The following is a 21755-nucleotide window of genomic DNA, read 5'->3' on the forward strand; positions in this document are numbered from 1 at the left end:
GGAAGCCTCCTGCCTGGAGGTGTTTGCAGCCAGGCTGGATGTGGCTGTGAGCAACCTGCTGTGGTGTGAGGTGTCCCTGGCCATGGCAGGGGGGTTGGAACTGGCTGAGCCCTGAGGCCCCTTCCAACCCTGACAGTTTTATGATGCCTTTCAGCCCCAGCAGACCACCAGGTTGTGCCCACCCCCCACCACAGGCAGTGGGCTGAGGCTGTCCAGCTTTGCTCAGTCCTTGCGTGGGAAGGAGCAGTGGTGGCTAAGGGTGGTGAGAAGAGCTCTTGGGGGTGCCCACTGTTTGCTGCCAGAATGGTTACCCAAGTGCTGTCCTGCAGCCTTTTGGGTTCAACACAGAACTTCTGCTGAATAGAAAGAGTCTGAAAAGTGCTTTCAGGTTTCAGATTATTTTGTGTATCTTTTTCCTCCTTTTTAATCCCCTGTGGATTTCAAAGAAGTGCTGCAGTGGGAATGAAATGCCAGCTTTGCTCCACTTGCAGCTGTGAGGAGGAAGTGGTTTAGGGTCCTTCATCTGTGCCTGGGCAGTGACTTTGGGGCTCTCTTGTTCACAGATGAAGCAGCCAATTCCCATCCTGATTTTAGTGCATTGAGGCCCCCTCAGATCCCCCCTTGGATGTCTGTTGGTTTTGTCCCTTCAATCCTATCACCTCCACTCCCAAGTGACTTACCCTGTGGACTCCCAGTGCCGTGGTTCTTAGCTGGCAGAGGGTGGACCTGGTGAGTGTGGGACCTGGTGTGCAGGCAGAGAGAGCTCTCAGGCTGTGTGAAATGCAGAGGGGAGAGCAGCCAGCAGAGCAGCCTGGCTGCTGAGCAGAGAAGGTCCAGCTGCAAGAGCAGAGAGCTCAGATTCCTCCTGTCATCTGGCAGCAAGTCCCAGCCTGGCCAGAGCAGAAGGGATTGAGTGGGATTCTGTAGCAGGCTGCAGACCAACAGCGGATGAAGAGCTTCAGAGAGGGGGAGGAAGGCTTGTGGCAGCTCGCTGCAGTGCCAGAGGTGAGTGGCAGCTCTTTGTGAGCAGCAGGCTGCAGAGCAGGACGAGTGGCACGGGAGGCAAGAGGGCACAAAGCCAGTGCCAGGTGGGCAGCGGGAGCCGCTGAGAGCTTCAAGCACCTCTCCTGGTGCTGGGTCGCTGGCTGGGGGCGAGAGCTGGGAGGATTGCAGGTGGCAGCAGTGAAAAGAGGCTTTGGATGCTGCTAGGGACTTGGAAGAGCTGCGAGACCTCTCAAGGGACCGGAGCAAAGGGGAACCCATGGATGGCTCTGCGGAAGGGAGGGGGCTGGATGTGCTCAATGACACGAGCAGTGGGAAGAGCTGGGCAGAAGAAGGCAACTCTGAGCTGTCCTTGCGTGTGGTGACAGCTGCCTTACTCTTCCTTCTCATCCTCTCCACTCTCCTGGGCAACACCCTGGTGTGTGTGGCTGTGGTCAGGTTCAGACACTTGTGCTCCAAGGTCACCAATGTCTTCGTTGTCTCCTTGGCGGTGTCCGACCTCTTGGTGGCTCTGCTGGTGATGCCCTGGAAGGCTGCCTCCCAGGTGGCAGGCTACTGGCCCTTTGGGGCTTTCTGTGAGGTCTGGGTGGCTTTTGACATCATGTGCTCCACGGCCTCCATCCTCCACTTGTGCATCATCAGCCTGGACCGTTACTGGGCCATTTCCAACCCCTTCTGCTACCAGAGGAGGATGAGGCAGCCTGTGGCCTTCATCACCATCGCGGTGGCCTGGCTGCTGTCCCTCCTGATTTCCTTCATCCCCGTGCAGCTGAGGTGGCACAAGGACCGTGGCTTCCTCAGCCAGCAGGAGCCAGGTGCTCGTGGCCCTGAGGAGGAGGAGAGCTGCGACTCCAGCCTCAGCAGGACCTACGCCATCTCCTCCTCGCTGGTCAGCTTCTACCTCCCTGTGGCCATCATGCTGGGCACCTACGGCTGCCTCTTCCGCACCGCCCGGCGGCAGCTCCGCAGGATCTCCTCCTTGGAGGGGGCAGCAGGCCGTGCCCAGGGCTGCCAGGCCGCCGGCTCCCCTCAGGAAGCCTCCCTGAAGCGCTCCTTCAAGAAGGAAACCAAGCTCCTTACGACCCTCTCCGTCATCCTGGGCGTCTTCGTCTTCTGCTGGCTGCCCTTCTTCGTGCTCAACTGCGCGGTGCCCTTCTGCGACCCCCGCCTGGGGGAGCCGGGGCAGTTCCCCTGTGTCAGTGAGGCTGTCTTCAACACCTTTGCCTGGTGTGGCTGGGCCAACTCCTCCCTCAACCCCATCATCTACGCCTTCAACGCGGACTTCCGCAGGGCTTTCGCCGCCCTCCTGGGCTGCGGCCGCCCGCGGCCCGGCCGCGCCGCGGAGAGGGTGGCCCTCAGCACCGAGCCGGCCTCCTACCGCCGCGACACCACCTGCCAGAAGGAGGTGGTGGCCCTCGGCTGCCCCCAGCTGCTCCCCCACGCTGCTCTGCCCCTGGAAAGCAGTGAGGTGTCCTTTGAGAGGGAATCGCAGGTCTCTGAGCCCTCTGGCCGCAGGGTGGTGCAGGTGGAGTGCGAGGAGGCTGCCTCCCTGGAGAGGGTCACAGCCCTGCCCAGCTGAGCCTTCAGCTGAGGGCTGGGGGTCAGGAGAACAGAACAGAATGGAACAGAATTAACCAGGTTGGAAAAGACCTTTGAGAGCATCCAGTCCAACCTATCACCCAACACCATCTGATCAACTCAACCATGGCACCAAGGGCCTCATCCAGGCTGCTCTTAAACACCTCCAGGGATGGTGACTCCAGCACCTCCCTGGGCAGCACATCCCAATGGCCAATCTCTCTTGCTGGGAAGAAAGGAAGGGAGAGGCTCTGCTCAGCTGCACCATGGGATAGGCCAAGGGGCAGTGGATATAAACTACAGCAGAGGAGGTTCCACCTCAGCATGAGGAGGAACTTCCTCAGTGTGAGGGTCCCAGAGCCCTGGAGCAGGCTGCCCAGAGAGGTTGTGGAGTCTCCTTCTCTGGAGCCTTTCCAGCCCCATCTGGATGTGTTCCTGTGTGACCTGTGCTGGATTCCATGCTCCTGCTCTGGCAGGGGGGTTGGACTGGAAGATCTCCAGAGGTCCCTTCCAACCCCTAACATCCTATGATCCCGGAATGGGGTGGTGAGATGGGCTCAAGGAGAGATGGAAGCAGGGACACAGCTGCAGTTCCCTGCTTTCTGAGGAGGCTGAGGATGATGTGGATGTTGCTCTTTCTCTCTCTGGGCAGCAGTTTGTGTCAGCAGGCACGGAGCAGCCGGAGCGACCTCTCAGACGGCTCGGGGGAGGGGGTTCAGCGATGTGGGTTTCTGGCTTGCAGTTTCAGCTCCTGCCCGGGTGGGCAGCAGAGATCTGCTGGCGCCTCCCTCAAGCTGACCCAGGTTAAAAATGCTTTCTGCAGAAGGCTGAAAGGCAAGGGCTCAAATTCCACCGTCCTCGGGACTTCATCTGAGCAAGCAAAGACTTGTGTGGTCTGCTGAGCTGCTGCTCCACAGCCCATGAAGCACAAACACAGCTGTGCTTGTAGGGACAGAGCCTGCTTTGGTTGTGTCCAAGAAGCCACCAGCCCAAGGCTGCTCAATGGGCACAATGCTGCTGGCAGGACTGGCTGCTGCTGCTGCCTTCTGCTCGCTGGGACTGTGCTGTGTGGGAAAGGCAGCTCTGGGGTGGGCTGGGCAGGAATGGCCTTGCTTGGAGAACCCTCTTGGGCTCACCTGTGTCTCCTTTGCTCAGGCAGATTATCCTGCAGGTCTGGACAGGCTGGAGCCTTGAGGCTGTGCTTGGCAGCAGCTTGTCTGGAGCCTGTTGCAGGGAAGGATTCTGCACACCAAAGGTTGGCCCTGGTGCCTGGAGCGAGAGGCAGCCTTTCTGTGCTGGGACAGGCAGGGCTGAGGGCAACCAGGGATGAGCACAAGCTGTGGTTTGGAACCAGGAACTGTGACAATTCCCTTTGGGAATGACAGAGTCTGAGCCCTTCAGTCTGAGGGTGGAAGTTGGGTGTTCAAGCAAGAAGGTTGCTGGTTTGGTTTCTGTGCCTCCACCACATCTTCCTCCTTTGCCTGGACTTCCTTCCCTCTTTCACTTTGCTCTCCCCCTCATTCCCTTTCTCTCCCATTCCATTAAGGATCCTTCCCTTGCTGTCTTGTTCCAATAAAAATGCCTTCTCCAGGAGCCCTTCTGCCTCACCTCTGCTCTTGAATCAGCCTCTCCCTGAGCAGCTGGGAGCTTGTGTCTGGGGAACTGGGGGTAGACACAGCAGGGGAAGAGCCCCCAGCACTTCACGGTGACACGGGTGGGGGGTGGGGACTTGAGGAAGGTGTTTTGATCCATTCCCGCTCCACCGCGGCAGCGGCACATCCACGGCGCCTTGAATCCGAGACAGCTTTGGCACAGCAGAAAAGCCTCTTCCCCCTCCCCAGCAAAACGTTCAAGGGAAAAAAGGCAGAAAGTGCTAATTACAGAGGAAGGGTAATTAGCCAATAGAGCCCAATTAGAGTCGAGTTACAGCGGAATCGGCGTGGGAGGGAGCGGAGCTCACTGCGTCTCCAGGGTCTGTGCTCGGGATTTTCCGGAGGAGCACTGCTAAGATTCAGCCTCCTGTAGAACCTTCTCCTTCTCCACAACCTCAGCCTCCCCTGGGGCAACTCTGAAGCCGTTTCCTCTTCTCCTATTGCTTCTTACTAAGGAGAAGAGCTCTACAAACCCCCACAGGGCTGCAGCCTCCTTTCCAGGAGCTGTAGAGAGCACTGAGGTCTCCCTTCAGCCTTTTCCCCAGGCTGAACGCCCCCGGGTCTCTCAGCTGCTCCTCACCAGCTCTGTTCTCCAGACCCTTCACCACCTTCCTTGCCCTCCTCTGGACGGACTCCAGCACCTCCCTGTCTTTCTTGCAGGGTGAGCTTGCAAAAAGCAATGGAGAAGGTGATGTAATCCTTTGGGGCTTTTTTTTCCCTGGTCCACTTATTATCTGCATTTAGCTTGTGCTGGGGAGCTGCCCCTGAAGTGATTTTTCAGCTTTAGGAGGAATGGATTTAGCAGAGAAAAAGTGGGAGAGAGGGGAGGAGATGAGGCTGGTGGAGGTGGCTGTCTTGCCTGATTTAGCTTCCAGTTTGGAGATCAGCAGCTGCTTTTCTCATCAGGCAGAGGCCAGGGGTTGGCCTCCGAGGAAAGCAGCACCAGACAGGGGTGAAGGCTGGCTGAGGGTCTGTGGATGCTTGGAGAAGCCTGGCAGAAGCTCTTGTGGAATCACAGCCCCAATCTGTATGGTAATTTGGAGCAATCAGCAGCTAAGGGGAGAGAGGCAGGAGGAGGATTTTGTGAGAGCATGGCCAGAATACCTCCTTGCTCTGATGAGGTGCTGCCTTGGACTTCTCAGAATACCTCCTTGCTCTGATGAGGTGCTGCCTTGGACTTCTCAGAGTATCTCCTTGCTCTGATGAGGTTGTGCTGCCTTGGACTTCTCAGAGTATCTCCTTGCTCTGATGAGGTTGTGCTGCCTTGGACTTCTCTGTGTGTCTTTCAGCATGTTGAGCACATTAAGGAGTCCACACATTGGTCTTTTCTGCTCCTACAAGTGAAATAATGAGGGTCTTCAGGGGGGGCTACAAGAAGGCTGGGGAGGGACTTCTCAGGATCTGAGGTAGTGATAGGTCTAGGGGGAATGGAATGAAGCTGGAGGTGGGGAGATTCAGGCTGGAGGTGAGGAGGAAGTTCTTCCCCATGAGAGTGGTGAAGCCCTGGAATGGGTTGTCCAGGGAGGTGGTTGAGGCCCCAGCCCTGGAGGTGTTTAAGCCCAGGCTGGATGAGGCTCTGGCCAGCCTGATCTAGTGTGAGGTGTCCCTGCCCATGGCAGGGGGATTGGAACTAGATGATCCTTGTGGTCACAACCCTGACTGATTCTATGATATGAAGGAACCCTGTGGTTAGTTCTCATCACCCTCACTCCCCACCTAATAGCAGCAACTTCTCAGTTGGGAACCTTCGAGGGACTTGTAGAGAGCCAGAGGGTCTCCCCTCAGCCTCCTTTTCTCCAGGCTCAGCAACTCCAGGTCCTTCAGCCCTTCCTCTTGTCGTCCAGACTCTTCCCCAGCTTCCTTGCCCTTCTCTGGACATGCTCCAACCCCTCACTGTCCTTGGAGTGAGGGAGGTCCCAAACTGACCCCAGGACTCAAGGTTCCCGGTACAAAATTCAGTTTATTCTTCCAGCCGTTCCAGACAAAGGCTGAATTACAGGGAGCTGGAGCTGAGGGGAAAAGGAGCCGGTCTCAGCCTCACAGCTCCCGTAGCTGGGATCTGTTTCCACCGGCTGCCACCTCCCTGGCCCCAGGTGAGTCCAGCCCCAGCCACTTCTTTGTTTTTGCAGGGTCCGGTGTTTTGGGGCCGTGCCGAGGGGTGCCTAACAGGGCTCTCCGCACCGAACCCGCGCATTTTAACCTCCCTTCCCACCCTGCCGGGGGTCCCACGTAGCCGCCCCCAATCCCCCCGCTAGCCGGGGGCTGAGCTGCCCGGTGGGAGGAGGCGGGGCCTAGGCCGGGGCGGAGCTGCCGGGTGGGAGGAGCCGAGGTCGGGGCTGAGCTGCCCGATGGGAGGAGCCGGGGCCCGGGCCGGGGCGGAGCCGCTCGGTGGGAGGAGCCGGGGCCCGGGCCGGGGCGGAGCTGCCCGGTGGGAGGGGCCGAGGCCGAGGCCGGGGCCGGGGCCGGGCGCAGGCGCCGCAGAGGGTGGAGCCGTTGGGCCGGGCCTGGCGCTGAGGGCGGCCTTGGGGGGCACTGGAGCGGGGGGCGCCGAGCCGGTAAGGTGCGGGGGGGGCGGGGTTGTACCGGGAGAGGTGGTCTGGGGGTACACGGAGCCTCGTGGGGGTGCAGCGGAGGGGTGAGGGGAGGAAGGGCTGCTGGGCGTGCGAGGGGTTGGGGGCGTGTGGAGGGGCTCCCGGGGTTCTGGGGAGGAATGGGGGGTAGCGGGGAGCTGGGGTGCATGGACGGGGGGGCGGTAACAGGGTGCTGGGGGTGCGTGGGAATGGAAGGGGGGAGGGTAACCGGGTGCAAAAAGCAGCACGTGGTGCTGAGGGAGCAGAAGGAAAAGGAGGAGGCATCGGGGTGCCCAGAGCAGCGCAGGATGCTGCCCTGGGGGTGCTGAGGGCCGCACGGAGCCGCACAGGGTGCTGGGGCTGTGCAGGGGAAGAAATGGGGGTCGCACGGGAAGAGTTGAGGTGCAGCTGGAGGGGCGGTCAGGGGGTGCCCACGGCCCTATGCCGGCACAGGGTGCTGAGGGCTGCGCGGAGCCGCGCAGGGGCAGGGCTCAGGCCTGCAGCTGGGTCAGAGGCCTGCAGGAGGAGGTGTGCCAGGTGCCCGTGGGGCCATCTCCCCTGCAGCCGCTTCTCCCACGTGTCCCTCCTCAGGCCTCCTGATCGCTGCCGCCCTGGCGCTGCGCTGCATGGACGGCGTGTTCCTGTCGCCCAGCGAGGATGAGTTCGTGGGCAGGATCACGGAGGAGCTGGAGCACTTCATGCTGCAAGGGCAGCACCACAGGTGGGTGCTCAGCCACGGTGGGCACCAGCTAGCTGCAGAGGGGTCTTTGCAGGGGGTGACCCCTTCCCTGCTGCTGTGTGCAGTCCCTGGGTGGTGGCACACGCCGCTGCAGGGCATTGGCACGTTGTCCCCCGTTCTGCATCGGTTCCTTGGGAGGAAGACTGCAGCTGGGTTGGTGCAGCAGTGTTTGGAGCACGGCTGCAAGGGCTGGCTGGCTGCAGAGCTCCAGCCTGGCCCAGAGCATCCCTGCAGGTTGAGGATCAGCGTGGGGTTTGTCTCCTTATGCTCCTTCAGGCAGATCAGCTTTGGGTGCTGGTGGCTTTTGCACCACCACCCCGATGGTGCTGGGCACGTCTGGCCCAGCTCACTGTCAGCCTGATGAGTTTCAGAATCAAGCTGTTTCACTTCCCCTCTCTGCTGAGGGTTTCCTGATGGCTGGATCCTCTCCCATGGCAGCAGACCCCAGCCCCTTGGATTGCTGCACCATTTTCCATTGGCCAGGCTGAATTTCACTGGACCTAATCCCTGAGCCAGTCACCTTTGACACCCTTGAGGTGGCTAAAAAGAGGCTGTCAGAGAGGAGCAGGGCTCAGATTTAATTAAGTTTCCTGCCAGCTTCTAGCAGCCATAAATATTTGATTTGTTGCTTTTCCTGTGACTGGAAACCACTCAGAAACCAAAGTGGAGTTGTCAAATCCTGTCTGAAGGCGCTGGACTCAAGGGCTGGTGTTTGCTCATCCCTCCCCATGCTCTGTTAGGTTGCTGCTCTCTGGAGCACACTCAGGCTGGAAAGAAGGGAACCAAGTAGCAGCCTACTGCTGCTGCTTCCCAGTCATTCCCAGCATGGATTGCTGGCAGGAATGGGTGTCCCAGCCCAAGGACCTGGGAGCAGGCAGTCCCAGCAGCCCAAGTGTGCCAAGTGAGCACATCCAGCCAGGCATCTGGCGGGGGGAAGGGATTTCAGCTCTTTTGGGGCTTGGCTGGAGCCCCCACACTGGGAATGATCTGGAGAAGAGAGGTTTCTTGCTGGGTTCTCATCCTGTTTTTTCCCTCCTGCGAGCTGCTGATGCCCTGCACCCCTCTCTCTTTTCAGGGTGCTGCTGTTCCCTCCCCTGTCCAGTCGCCTCAGGTACCTGATCCATCGCACCGTGGAGAACGTGGATCTGTTGAGCAGCTTCTCTGTGGGAGAAGGCTGGAGGAGGAGGACAGTCATCTGTCACTCAGCTGTCAGGTAGGGTGTGGGAGATGTCCCCCTGCTTCTCTCTCTGTGGCCATGGGGTTTGTGTTCCAGCTCACCAGGATAAAGTCTGTGTGGTGCTCATTCACAAAGGGTGGCTCTCCCTTACTGGTGGCATCCTCCAGTCATTAAGAAAGCAGAGACTCTTTTCTGTCCCTGTTTGCCGATTCCTCTCTGGATTTCATTGAGTCATGAAATGGTTTTGGTTGGCAAAGACCTTTAAGATCATCCAGTCCAACCATTTGCCAGCTCTACCAAGGCTGGGATTAAACCATGGCCCTCGGTGCTATATCTCTGCCCCTTTGAGACACCTCCAGGGACTGAGGATTCAGCCGCCTCCCTGGGCAGCCTGGGACAGGCTCTGAGACCCCTTTCAGGGAAGAAGTTTCTTCTAATCTCCAACCTAAACCTCCCCTGGGGCAAGCTGAGGCTGTTTGCTCTTCTCTTACCACTTGTCACTAGGGAGAAGAGACCAACCCCCACCTGGCTCCAGCCTCCTGTCAAGGAGCTGTAGAGAGCAATGAGGTCTCCCCTCAGCCTCCTTTTCTCCAGGCTAAACTCCCCTGGCTCTCTCAGCTGCTCCTCCCCAGCCCTGTTCTCCAGACCCTTCCCCAGCTTCCTTGCCCTTCTCTGGCCCCGCTTCAGCTCCTCAGTGTCCTTCTTGGAGTGAGGAGCCCAGAACTGCCCCCAGGGCTCAAGCTGTGGCCTCGGCAGTGCCCAGCCCAAGGGGGTTTGACGCTTGTCCTCCTGTCTCTTTCCCATTCACCCTGTCCCTTGGCTTCCTCTGCTCACCTCTTGCCACTTCTCTTGCCCCCAGGCTGCCCAGTGAGACCAAGCCCAGCGAGGCCAAGCCCAGCAGCAACCCCTCGAGGCTCCACCGCCCTGCGCAGCCCTGGGGCCGGGGGGGCCGAGGCGGCCGGCAACGGCACGCTGGGGACGTGCAGGGGGACGGCTCCCGGGCCTGTGTGGGCTCTGGCAGGATACAGAGGCCCCCCAGGAGGAAACCAGATAAAGCTCTCTACTTCCCCAAGGCCACGCGCAGGAAGGACGAGCAGGAGAGCCCGGGGACAGCCGCAGCGGCAGAGCCTGGGGGGAGCCTGGCGCGAGGAGGAGAGGGCTGCCCCGGAGCTGCGGTCGGGGCTGGCCAGGAGGAGCCGGGCAAGCCTGGGGGCAGCCCGCGGGGAGCCTCCTCGGCCCTCGGCGAGCAGCAGGAGCCCGCCGAGGAGCGCGGCGCCGGCGGGAAGGACGGCGGCGAGGCCGAACGCCCCCCGCGCGGCGTGGAGAGCGGCGGCGACGCCTGCGGGCGGGAAAGCCAGGCCGAGGACCGATCGGGTGCCCTTCCTGCGGCCCCCAAACAGAGCCCGGCTGAGGCCGAGGGGCAGGGTCGGAGCCGTGACGGCGCCGCGGGGGCAGAAGGCGGCGAAGCCCCGCGCCAGCTGCGAGCCGCAGAGCGGCCCCGGCCGGAGGCTGGCGCAGGGCAGCGCGGCGAACCCTCCGGCCCCTCGGACCGCGCCGGCCCCGCGGGGGCAGAGGCGAGCGCTGCCGTCTGGCTGCCGCTGGCAAACCAAGAGGAGGGCTGTGCTGCTGCCAGGAGCCGGGAGCGAGCGGGCAGCGTGTCGCTGCCCGAAGAACAGGCCGAGGACTCCCCGAGCGCTGGCACCGAGCGGCAGGGAGGCTCCTCCAAACTGCAAAGCCAAGGCCGAGAGGGGCCCGGAGATGTCCGGCTGGAGCCTGAGCAGAACCCCCCAGAAGCCCCACATGAGCCTCAGGCTGTGCCTGAACCAGACCCACCAGCTGCTGAGGAGCAGAAGGAGGCTTGGGTGGATGCTCCTGGGCAGAACCCCGGTGGGCAGGTGCCTGTGGCAGAAGAGGAGGGCAAGGAAGGTCCTGGCTTGTGGGATGAGCTGCACTTGTCTGCAGGAGATGAGGAGAGCAGAGGTGGCCCTGGGCAGAGCAGCCCCGAGGATGACTGCACAGCAGAGCTCTTGGCAGAGGTTTGGCCCTGGGGAGAGACTTGGGGGCACGGCTGGGGGCTCAGGTTGGCTGTGGGGAAATGCATCAGTTGGTGGGGGGAGAATCCCTGGGCTGGGGGCAGGCTGAGCCTGTTGGCAGGAGGGGGGCCCTGAGGAAGGGGGTTGCAGGAAGCAAGGTGGAGCTCGGGGCTGGGGGGAGGTTGCTCTCTGGGGTGGAGCCTGGGCTGGGGGAGGTCTTTGGGTTTAATGGTGAGTGTTTGGTTCTCAGATTGTGAATTACCTGAGTGTGAAGGACATCAGCATTGAGAAGATCAGCTTTGATTACTCCACCTATGGAGAGGCACAGCTCACCCAGGGGGACTTTGGCCACGTCACTGAGATCTATGACTTCTCCCCAGCCATGAAGACAGAGCAGCTCTTAGAAGTGTTCTCTGACTTCCAGTGAGTGCCCCACAGCAGTGTGCAGCCTGGAAGGCACAACAGAACCTGCTGCACCTTCCTTGTGCCCTCCTCTATTACCATAGAAACAAGCAGGTTGGAAAAGTCCAACCTGTGAGCTATCCCCCAGCACCTCCTGACAGCTAAACCATGGCTCCAAGGGCCACATCCAAGCCCTTGTTTGAACACCCCCAGGGATGGGGACTCCACCACCTCCCTGGGCAGCACATTCCAGTGGCCAGTTCCTTTATCTGGGAAGAACTTTCTCCTCACCTCCAGCCTAAACCTCCCCTGGCACAGCTTGAGACTGTGTCCTCTTGTTCTGGTGCTGCTTGCCTGGGAGAAGAGACCAACACCCAGCTGGCTGCAACCTCCCTTCAGGGAGTTGGAGAGAGCAAGAAGGTCTCCCCTGAGCCTCCACTTCTGCAGGCTAAGCAACCCCAGCTCCCTCAGCCTGTTACACTTTCCCTGCCTCTAAGGAAGTTTGCCTGCAGTTCAGGAGCAGTTTAAAACCCAACCTGTTCCCCAGGGCTCTCTCATACACCCACAGAACCAGAACCAGGGACTGCTTTGGGTGGGAAGACCTTTAGAGGTCATCCAGTCCAACCCTACTGCCGTCAGCAGGGACACCCCCAACTAGAACAAGTTGCTCAGAGCCTCAAAACAACCTGACCTGCAATGGTGCCAGGGATTGGGCATCTCCCACCTCCCTGGGCAACCTGGGCCAGGCTCTCACCACTCTGACTCAAACATTTCTCCCTTTTCTCCAGGCTGTGCCTCTTCCTGTTTAGTTCAAACCCTGCTCATAAGTCTGTCCCCAGCTTTCTTTAGGTTCTGGAAGCAAAACTGGAAGTGGGGAGATTGAGATTGGCTATGAGGAAGAAGTTGTTCCCCAGGAGGGTGGTGAGAGCCTGGCCCAGGCTGCCCAGGGAGGCTGTGGCTGCCTCCTGCCTGGGGGTGCTCAAGGCCAGGCTGGATGAGGCCTTGAGCAGCTGAGCCTGGCTGAGAGCTGTCCCTGCCCATGGCAGGGGGGTTGGAGTAGATGAGGTCCCTTCCAGCCTGAGCCATTCCAGGTTTCCATGAGTCCTTCCCTCCCCCTCATGGAACGTGAGCAGAATGGGTTGAGCAGCCCCAGCTGTGAGCAGCAGAGGGCTCTGATGGTTCTCCTGGGGGGGTTCTTAATGACTATTCTCCTGTTATCTTTTCATTTCAGTGAGAGTGGCTTCAAAATCCAGTGGGTGGATGACACACATGCCCTGGGAATCTTCTCCAGCCTGTCCACAGGTAGAGTGGTTCCATTCCTGGCCAGGCTTTCTCTGCTCTAGCAGTGACCCTGCACTGATGCTCTGCTTTGTGATGTGCCTGTTGAGCCTTGCACATGGGCTGAGCTCTTCTCAAAGGTGGTTGGGGATCAGCACAGCTTTCTTCCTGTGTGCCTCAAGCTTGAGAAGCTGCAGTTGGCCTGGGGGAGTGTGGAGACTCTGATGTGCAAGAGCCAGGAGGGGTTTGACTGGCTTGGGTGGCAAGCAGGACACCCTTTGCATGTGGAGTGACTCCTGCTGAGCTGCTGGAAGCTAATCTGGGTTCCTGCTTAGTTTTTTTCCCCTCTTGTAACCAGACAGAATCCCTCTGACCCTGCAGTAATCTCCTGGGGACCCTGGGAGTGTGGCACACAGGTCCCTGAGCCTCCTGGCAAAGTGATCTCCTTGGGGATGAGCATCCCCAAGCTCAGGGCAAAGCCATCCCAGGAAGAAGTTCTTCCCCAGGAGGGTGGTGAGAGCCTGGCAGAGGTTGCCCAGGGAGGTGGTGGAAGCCTCATCCCTGGAGGTGTTTGCAGCCAGGCTGGAGGTGGCTGTGAGCAACCTGCTGTGGTGTGAGGTGTCCCTGCCCATGGCAGGGGGTTGGAAGTGGCTGAGCCTTGAGGTCCCTTCCAGCCCTGACAATTCTATGGTTCTAAGTTTCCATCCAGCAGTGTGTGTGGTCCCAAAGCTCCTGTTCTGCCCTTGGGATTTAGTCTAACAACCACAGATTTGGGAAGAGGTTTCTATTTTCTTGGGACTCTTCCTGTGTCAGGAGCATGTGATGGAAGCCTGAGGTGACCAGAATCAGTGTAGCTGTTGAGGATAAGCCTTGAGGTTCAACAAATCACACTGCAAGATCCTGCAGCTGGCTTGAGCCATCTAAGGGACAGATCCAGGCTGGGGGCAGAGTGGGTTGAGAGCAGCCCTGAAGAAAGAGCCTTGGGGGTGCTGGGTGCTGAGCAGCTCCCCAGGAGCCAGCAGTGCCCTCCTGCAGCCCAAAGGCAGCTGGGTGCTGGGCTGCAGCCAGAGCAGGGTGGGCAGCAGGGCAGCAGAGGGGATTCTGCCCCTGGGCTCTGCTCTGCTCAGACCTCACCTCCAATCCTGCCTCCAGCTCTGGGGTCCCCAGCAGGAGAAGGACACAGAGCTGTGGAGTGAGGCCAGAGGAGGCCACAAAGATGCTCCAAGGGCTGGAGCAGCTCTGCTGTGAGCACAGGCTGAGGGAGCTGGGGCTGTGCAGCCTGCAGAGGAGAAGGCTCCAGGGGGACCTCAGAGCTGCCTGCCAGGAGCTGAAGGGATCCTGCAGGAAGGCTGCAGAGAGACTTTTGCTGAGGGGGTCTGGAGCCAGGCCAAGGGGGAATGGTTTGAAGGTGAGGGAGAGCAGGGTTAGAGTGGAGCTGAGGAAGAAGCTCTTTAATGTGAGGGTGGTGAGAGTCTGGCCCAGGCTGCCCAGGGAGGCTGTGGCTGCCTCCTGCCTGGGGGTGTTGAAGGCCAGGCTGGATGAGGCCTTGAGCAGCTGAGTCTGGCTGAGAGCTGTCCCTGCCCGTGGAGGGGAGGCTGGAGCAGGTCAGCTCCCTTCCAGCCTAGGCCATTCTGTGCCTGAGATGGCAGCACATCAGCTGCTGCAGCTCAGGCTTTCAGTGCTGTTACCCCATGGGCTGAGCTGTTTTGTTTCCCCTCAGAGCCTCAGGGTTTCCCTCTCTGTTCTCTGCAGCCTCTCAGGCCCTGGGACGCCGTTACCCTGCTCTCAAGATCCGACCCCTGCTCCATGCAACCAAGCAGTCCAAGACCAAGGCACTGCAGAGACCAAGTAAGGCAACCTCTTGTCTCAACTACTGTTCCATTACTGCTTGTAGTGTTCCCTGCTTTAGCCCTTCCCTGGAGCTGGAGTGGTCCCCAGGACAGGTGAAATTGGGCAAGCCTTGCACCAAGGAGCAGCAGCTGTGGGTTTCTGGGGGCTCTTTGGTGGCATCACAGGGCAGGGAGCTCTTGCAGAGGCTTCAGGACCAGCCTCAAGTTGCAGTTTTGGGGTGTTTTGGGGTTTGGCTTTTTTCCTTCACAGTGGTTTCAGCTCAGTCTGTACCATGGCTGTGGTAAAACTCCAGCAGAAAGCAGCACTGCTGCTGCTGCTGCACTGGTTGGTTGCTTGGCACAGGTCAAGGGGATGCTAAAGGCCTGCAGACCAAGCCCAGGTTGTCTTCTGGGCACAGGAGAGAGCCCCCCCAAGCTCTCACTCACTCCTCTCCTGCTGTGCAAGGACTGAGCCACAAAAAGCATCATCAAACCTCTTGCCTTTTGTTTCCTTCCCACCTAAACCATGTGGTGAGCTTCAGCCATGGTCCTGCTTGAGTTGTTTGCCTCTTGGGGGAAGTTCTAAGGGTGTTGAGCAGACAGCTGGAGCTGGAGCAGGGAGCACAGGAGACTGGGGGCTGGAGCAGGGCCAGAGAAGGGCAAGGAAGCTGGGGAAGGATCTGGAGAACAGGGCTGGGGAGGAGCAGCTGAGGGAGCTGGGGGTGTTCAGCCTGTTAGAAAGGAGGCTGAGGGAGAGCTCATTGCTCTCTACAGCTCCCTGAAGGGAGGCTGGAGCCAGGTGGGGGTTGGGCTCTTCTCCCTAGTGACAAGTGCTGGGAGAAGAGGAAACAGCCTCAGCTTGCTCCAGGGGAGGTTTAGGTTGGAGATTAGGAGAAACTTCTTCCCTGCCAGGGTTCTCAAAGCCTGGCACAAGGAGGTGGTTAAATCCCCATCCCTGGAGGGGTTTCAGAGCCACAGAGCTGTGGTGCTGAGGGCCCTGCCTCAAGCCCAGCCTTGGCAGATTCAGCCAGTGGTTGGCCTGGATGATCTTTAAGGTCTTTTCCAGCTCAACCTTCTGCCTGCCCAGGGAGTTTTTTCTGCCCAGTTCCATGCAGGATTAGGTGAAGGGAAAGAAATGGTTCAGGTTAGCCATCAAGATTGGTTTATTGCCTTTATTGCCTTGTTCAAATCATTATGGTAGATCAGTCATAGTGCTAAAGAGATGCCATGGGTCTTGGGGGGCAGCAGAGGCTTGGCAATGTACAAACCACTCTGGTGGCTCTGCAGGACCCAGTCCCAGCAGGGAAGGCTTTCAGGGGACACTGTCACAGCTCCAGCTCCCTGAGGTTGCATTTTGAAGGCTGCTTGGGTTGAGGGAAAACAGCAAAAAGAATTGCCTTTGGCTTTTGGCACTTGGGTCTCCTGCCATGGTTCCAGTCACACCCTCCGAGTCTTGGTGCTGGAGCTTCAGCCCCAGGTTCTGACCTCCTCCTGGAGAATGGTGTTGAGGAGCTCTGGTTGGAAGTTACTTTGAGCAGCAGACCCTTGCTGTTTCTGAGCTTAATTTGTGGTTTCAAAGCTTAATTAGCTGACAGTCTCTCTCTCTCTCTCTCTCTCTTTGCCTTTTCCCCCCCACTTCTTTTGGCTTGAGCTGTGTTTAAAAAGTGGCAGTTTTGCTTCCCAAGCTGTGGCTGCTTTGACCCTGCCCCTTCTTGAGTTATTTGGTTGCCTTCATTGAAGCTTTTAGTCAGGACAAAAGCAACCTCCTGGACAAGCAAGCAAAGCCTCCCCCCCACCATGGCTGACTGGGTAGAATAAATGTGCAGAGGCTTGCTGCTCAAATGGTTAAGAAAAGGCCAAATCCAGACCTGCTGTGCACCTGGGGGAAGGGTTTTTTGGTGCATTCATTGCTTCTGAAGGTGAACCTGGAGGTGGCTGCCAGAAAAATGCCTTCCAGGACCTGAAGGGATCCTGCAGGAGGGCTGCAGAGAGACTTTTGTTGAGGGGGTCTAGAGCCAGGCCAAGGGGGAATGGTTTGAAGCTGAGGCAGAGCAGGGTCAGAGTGGAGCTGAGGAAGAAGCTCTTCAGTGTGAGGGTGGTGAGAGCCTGGCCCAGGCTGCCCAGGGAGGCTGTGGCTGCCTCCTGCCTGGGGGTGTTCAAGGCCAGGCTGTGGCTGTGGCTTGGAGCAGCTGAGTGTAGTTGAGAGGTGTCCCTGCCTGTGGCTGGGGAGTTGGAGTAGTTGATCTCTGAGGTCCTTTCCAACCTGAGCCACTCTGATTTTAGGTTGTTTTTTAATGCAGATTTTTTTGTTTCCTTGCTGCTTCCTAAGGCTAAAGCCTGTGGGGGTTGATCACTCCAAGTGGAGCTCAGGCTTTGCTGTGCCTGGAGGAAGGGCTTGGACTGTGCCACCTGCCTTTTGCTCTCTGAGCTGAGACCTGCTGAATGCTGTCAGGAATGGGGAGGAGGAAGCTGCTCCTGAAAGTTCTCTGTGGCAGTGCAGGAGAGGCCTGGAGCTTTGTGCACAGCCAAACAGCTTCTGAAGGTGAAGTCACAGAATCAGAATCACACAACTGTCAGGGCTGGAAGGGACCTCAAGGCTCAGCCACTTCCAAGCCCCCTGCCATGGGCAGGGACACCTGACACCACAGCAGGTTGCTCACAGCCACATCCAGCCTGGCCTTCAAAACCTCCAGGGATGAGGCTTCCACCACCTCCCTGCTGCCCCAAGGGAGTCCCAGCCTGCCCCTGGCCTCTGCAGGTCTCCTTCCATCCCTTCCTGCTGCCCTGTGGGGAAGTGGTTTGTTATGGGAGCACAGGGTTGAAATAGAGTCATGGAATGGGTTGGGTTGGAAAGGAGCTTAAAGATCATTGAGTTCAGGCAGTTCCAAGCCCCTGCCCTGGGCAGGGACACCTCACACTACAGCAGGTTGCTCACAGCCACCTCCAGCCTGGCTGCAAACCCCTCCAGGGATGAGGCTTCCCTGGGCAACCTGTGCCAGTGTCTCACCAGCCCAGTCCCACACTGGAGGCTCCTCTCTGCCAGAAGAGGTGACTGAGTGGCTAGGGGGTAGAAGGATTTGCTTCCACTCCTGGGTTAACTCTGTCGAGGAGCTAAGAAAACAGCAACCAACCCTTCTATGGCTTTAGCCACCAGGCTCTTCCTGAACCAAGCCCTCACTGAGCCATTTTAACTCTTGTTTGTCTTTGGTGGTTTGTTTTTCACCTAGAACTCCTTCACCTTGCCAAGGAAAGACCCCAGACCGACACCGTGGTGGCCAAGAGGCTGGTGAGCAGGGCTCTGGGCCTGAAGAACAAGCACCAGGCTGAGGGGGTCTCAGGCCCAGAGGGGCTGCTGCCAGAAAGCTTGGAGCAGGAGGAGTAAACCAGCCCAGCTCCAAGGGGGCTGGAGGAGCAGGGGCTGTGCCATGAAACTGCATGCAGAACGCTTGGAGCTGTTCTCCTGGGGGATTAGAACCATCCTCAGGGAGAGAAGTTGGGAAGGGACAAAGTTTTGCTGTTCAGTTTGAGTCTTGAGCTCAGCAGCTGAGCTGTCAGCTCGTCATTAGCAGGAGCCTCTTGCCCTGCTCTGTTTCCTGCTCTGTAACCTTCCCCCCAAAAAGTGACTTTAGAGTGAGAGAATTGGATCCTGGGGGCCAAACTTCAGCTGAGCAGCTGCAGGAGGCAAGCAAAACGAAGCTGTTTCATGTTTACTTTGGTGTAATGTTGCTCTTAACCTCTTCCCCAGAAGGGAGGAGCAGTGAATAAAGCAAGTTGCAGGGTTTCTTTTCTTTCCCCCCCACTCCCCTTCTTTCCCTGGTGTTTAAGGAGCCTGAATGGCTGTGGGTGAGGATATTGTCAGGCAGTGCTGAGGCAAAAGCAAACCAGAGCTCCCTTTGTGATTTTAGCCAGAGCCTGGTGGGAGGAGATTCAGAGAATAGTCATAGGAGGGTTTGGGTTGGAAGGGAGCTCAAGGATCATCCAGTTCCAACCCCCTGCCATGGGCAGGGACACCTCCCACCAGCCCAGCTTGCTCAAGGCCTCATCCAGCCTGGCCTTGAACACTTTCAGCATCCCCAACCTCCCTGGGCAACCTGTTCCAGTGTCTCCCTACCCCTATTCCTCCAGCAAATGGTAGAATCATCTAATGGTTGGGGTTGGAAGGGACCTTTCAAGCTCATTCAGTCCAGCTGAGCTCACTGCAGTAAGCAGAGGCATCTCCAACTGGAGCAGGTTGCCCCATCCTAAACACCTAAAGTGTTACCTCAGCAAAGCAACCACAGCAGGAGAACACCCAGAGGAGGTAAGGTGAGGCCCCCCCAGTTCTAAGCAACCCTCAAGTTCCACCTTCAAACCATGAACAGTTGGCCCCCTGAAGTCCTCACAGAGAGCTGAGGTTCCTGAACTAGCAGGAGGAACATGAGCTTGCTGGCTCCTGCCTGTGGCACCTCACCCACCACAGCTCAGCTCCTCCTTTGGCTGCATCACCTTGAGCTTGCTGGCTCCTGCCTGTGGCACCTCACCCACCACAGCTCAGCTCCTCCTTTGGCTGCATCACCTTGAGCTTGCTGGCTCCTGCCTGTGGCACCTCACCCACCACAGCTCAGCTCCTCCTTTGGCTACGTCATCTGGAGACCAAAATGGAGTTGCCCAACTTACTTACAACAGGCTTAAAACCTTTCCTAGATGCCACCACCTGGGCCAAAAGACAGAGTTAGTTTGGACAGGCATTAGGAGAGAGAGGTAAAAAAAAGACTTCTGCCATCTTCTAAGCCTCACAACAGCCCTGTGAGGTAGGTTCTGGAAGGGCACAAGCTAGGTGGAAGCAGTTTCAATCCCTCCCTCTCCCCTCCATGGCTTGAGCTGGTGTCAGCTGTGAGCATTTTGTTGCCTTCAGCTGCTTGTAGAAGTCTTTTGTGTGCACAAGACACAAAACTGGAGTAGTGGTGAGCTGTCAGGGAGTAGAAGGAGACTAAAGCATGGCCTTTGGGGGGGTGGTTTGTGGCTGAACCATTTGTTTTATTCAAGTAGCTGTGTCTGGGGGGGGGGGGGGGGGGCAGGGGGAAAGGGAGGGAAAAAATAACAGAACCTTGTGTGTCCTCAAACAAACAGAGGCAACACACTTAGCACCACTGGGAGCTTCACACAGCTGGGGCTGGACCAGCACAGCTCCAGCTCCCTGCTGCTGAAACCATGAAGTTAACCTCTGTAAGGTACAGCAATGATCCAAGGCCTCGACTCAACCCCATCTTTGAGCCCCCCAGGAGAGTGACTGAGCTTCAGAAAGCTACCTTTAGGTGTACCCAGGTGAGGAGCTCACTGTGCAGTGGGGGTTCAGAGTCCAGCAGGGGGTCTGCAAAGTCTTCAAGGTGCTGCCCTGATGGTCCTGTAGCAAAGGGTTCTGCAGGAGCTGCTGTGCTGGAGGGAGTTGGCTGGGGACTGCAAGGGTTTGTTTCACTGTGCCACTAAATCACTCTTCAGCCTCTTCTGCTCAGGAAAAGCTGCTCCAGTTGGGGGGTGGTGGTGCCTCCCACCTCCCCCCTCCCCCCCCACTGTGTTTCTTAGCTCACATGGAGGCAGGAGGTGCCAGCTGTGCTCAAGAAGAGGCTTTTGCCTCAGTGGTGCAGCCCCAAGCTTGAGTCATAAAGAGCTTCAAGACACCAAGAGAGATGCCCTGAAGAAGGCGAACGGTAGAGGCAGGTGGAGGGTGCTGCTACCCACCCCAAGGCAAAGCGTGCTGGCTGCAGCCTGGAGCTGTGGCTGTGAGGAAAGGTGGTGCTGCAAAAGTGCTGGGAGAAGGTTGGGATGGTGAAGGTTGCAACTGTGAAGACGTGGAGCCAAGTGCAGAGCTTCAAAGCCTGCTCCTAACTACCTCAGTAGCAAGAGCTGGAGTGCCTGGAGGCACGGGGGGATGGGGGGTGGTCTGAGCACCTACAAAGTGGGAAGGAAAGCATCTTGGAGACAATAATTTACCTTTGCTAATTAAGAGTTTTGATTGTTTAGCTTGATTGTAATTCTTTCTTCTTCTTCTTTGTGCAGTGGTTTAGGGAGATCCCAGAAGCAGGAGGCTTGGCTCCTGCTGAGAGTGGGCTGGGAGGTGCTGCTCCTCTACCGGGAGGCCACTCTGTTATTTGAGAGTCCACTGAAGTGATCAAACTTCTGCTCTGTCTCCTCGCTGAAAGAGCCACCTGGGGAGTTGGCAGAGAGCACAGGCTTGAGCAGGAGGCAGCCACAAAGGGGCAGAGAAGGTGCTGGGCTTGTGTCAGCTGCAACGTGGTAGGGCTGGGCTGGGCAGGACCTTCGAGCTCAGCCAGTTCCAACCTCCTTGCCAGGGGCAGGGACACCTCCCTCCAGCCCAGGATGCTCAGGGCCTCCTCCAGCCTGGCCTTGGAACACCCCCAGGGAGGGGACAGCCACAGCCTCCTTGGGCAAGCTGTGCCAGTCTCTCCCCACCCTCTAAAGAAGGTCTTCCTCATCTCCAGTCTCAATCTCCCCTCTCCCAGCTCCTTGCCCCACGTCCTGGCACTGCCAGTTTGGGGCTGAAGCAGCGAATTTCCCCTTGGGTGAGCCAAAGGCAGGGAACATTTCTGCCCTGGCAGGAGGAGTGCCTTGGAAACTGCAGCTGCCACCCTCCCCCAGCCTCCCTGGGCAGCCTGCTCCAGGCTCTCCCTCCCCCTCACTGAGGAATTTCTTCCTGATCTCCAGTCTCAATCTCCCCTTTTCAAACTTCCCTCCCTCCCCTCTCATCCTATCCCTGCAAGCCCCTGTACAAAGTCCCTCTCCAGTTCTCCCTGTAGCCCCCTTCAGGCACTGAAAGGCCACCAGCAGGGCTCCCTGGAGGCTGAGCAGCCCCAGCTCTCCCAGCCTGTCCCTGCAGGGGAGGGTCTCCAGCCCTCAACACGAAGAACTCAGAGCGAGGACTCCAGGAGCAAAGAGCTTCCTGGGCTAATTAATTTCAGCACTAATTAAACCTTCCCACAGCTGAAGAGCCAGCCCAGCAGGCCCCAGGAGCACTGGGTTTGGAGGAGCAAGCCTGCAAACTGGCTTCCACTTTCACTGCTGACCTTTGGTGCTTAACTAAAGGCAGTGCAGCCCAGCAGGAGCTGGGAGGTTGATGCTAATCCCTCTGCAGCAGGTCCCTGCCCTGGCTTTGTGCTAGGTGGGAGATGACCAAAGCCAAACCAATTTCACTTCCACTCAAGAAAACCTTTTCAAGCTCAGCTCTGGAGAGCCCAGTCCACATTTTTTAAGTGCCTGGGTTTGGCTTCCCTGAACTAGGTCACAATCTGAAGCCTGACACAGGAGAGGAGGATTTTCTTCACCACATAAATGAGGAAGGGGAGGGGGAAAAAAAAACCCACCCAGGGAATTGGTTTCAGGAAAAACAGTCCCTGAAAAGCCTCAGCCAGCCCTGGAAATGACCCTTCCCCACAGCTTTGAGGTGGAGGAGGGCAGGCAGCTGGCTCTTAACTTCTTGGGCTTTGTGTTAAACCCAGGA

The 21755-nt window shown here is 58.2% G+C and overlaps 3 protein-coding genes across 3 annotated transcripts in view; 2 read left to right on the top strand and 1 right to left on the bottom strand.

Moving 5' to 3' along the window:
* The first annotated feature begins 1222 nt into the window (after window positions 1-1222).
* LOC104297815 (D(1) dopamine receptor) lies at window positions 1223-2581 on the top strand. The gene has a single exon (XM_009897814.2). The coding sequence runs from the start codon at window positions 1262-1264 to the stop codon at window positions 2579-2581; it is 1320 nt and encodes a 439-aa protein (XP_009896116.2). The 5' UTR covers window positions 1223-1261.
* A 4114-nt stretch (window positions 2582-6695) lies between these two features.
* R3HCC1 (R3H domain and coiled-coil containing 1) lies at window positions 6696-18954 on the top strand. The gene is made up of 8 exons (XM_054175480.1): window positions 6696-6787; window positions 7394-7523; window positions 8617-8754; window positions 9578-10754; window positions 11002-11174; window positions 12385-12455; window positions 14184-14279; window positions 17488-18954. Exons 2-8 carry the CDS (start codon window positions 7429-7431, stop codon window positions 17640-17642), a joined length of 1905 nt encoding a protein of 634 aa, XP_054031455.1. The 5' UTR covers window positions 6696-6787; window positions 7394-7428; the 3' UTR covers window positions 17643-18954.
* Window positions 18955-19810: 856 nt separating this feature from the next.
* Window positions 19811-21755, bottom strand: part of LOXL2 (lysyl oxidase like 2) — a 52485-nt gene continuing 50540 nt past the window's right edge. Inside the window, exon 13 of the mRNA XM_054174809.1 lies at window positions 19811-20445. Within this exon, the coding sequence (XP_054030784.1) occupies window positions 20366-20445 (80 nt within the window). The 3' untranslated portion in view covers window positions 19811-20365. The remainder of the gene's footprint in view (window positions 20446-21755) is intronic.

The sequence above is a fragment of the Dryobates pubescens genome, chromosome 31, assembly GCF_014839835.1.
Source record: "Dryobates pubescens isolate bDryPub1 chromosome 31, bDryPub1.pri, whole genome shotgun sequence".
NCBI classification, from domain to species: domain Eukaryota; kingdom Metazoa; phylum Chordata; class Aves; order Piciformes; family Picidae; genus Dryobates; species Dryobates pubescens.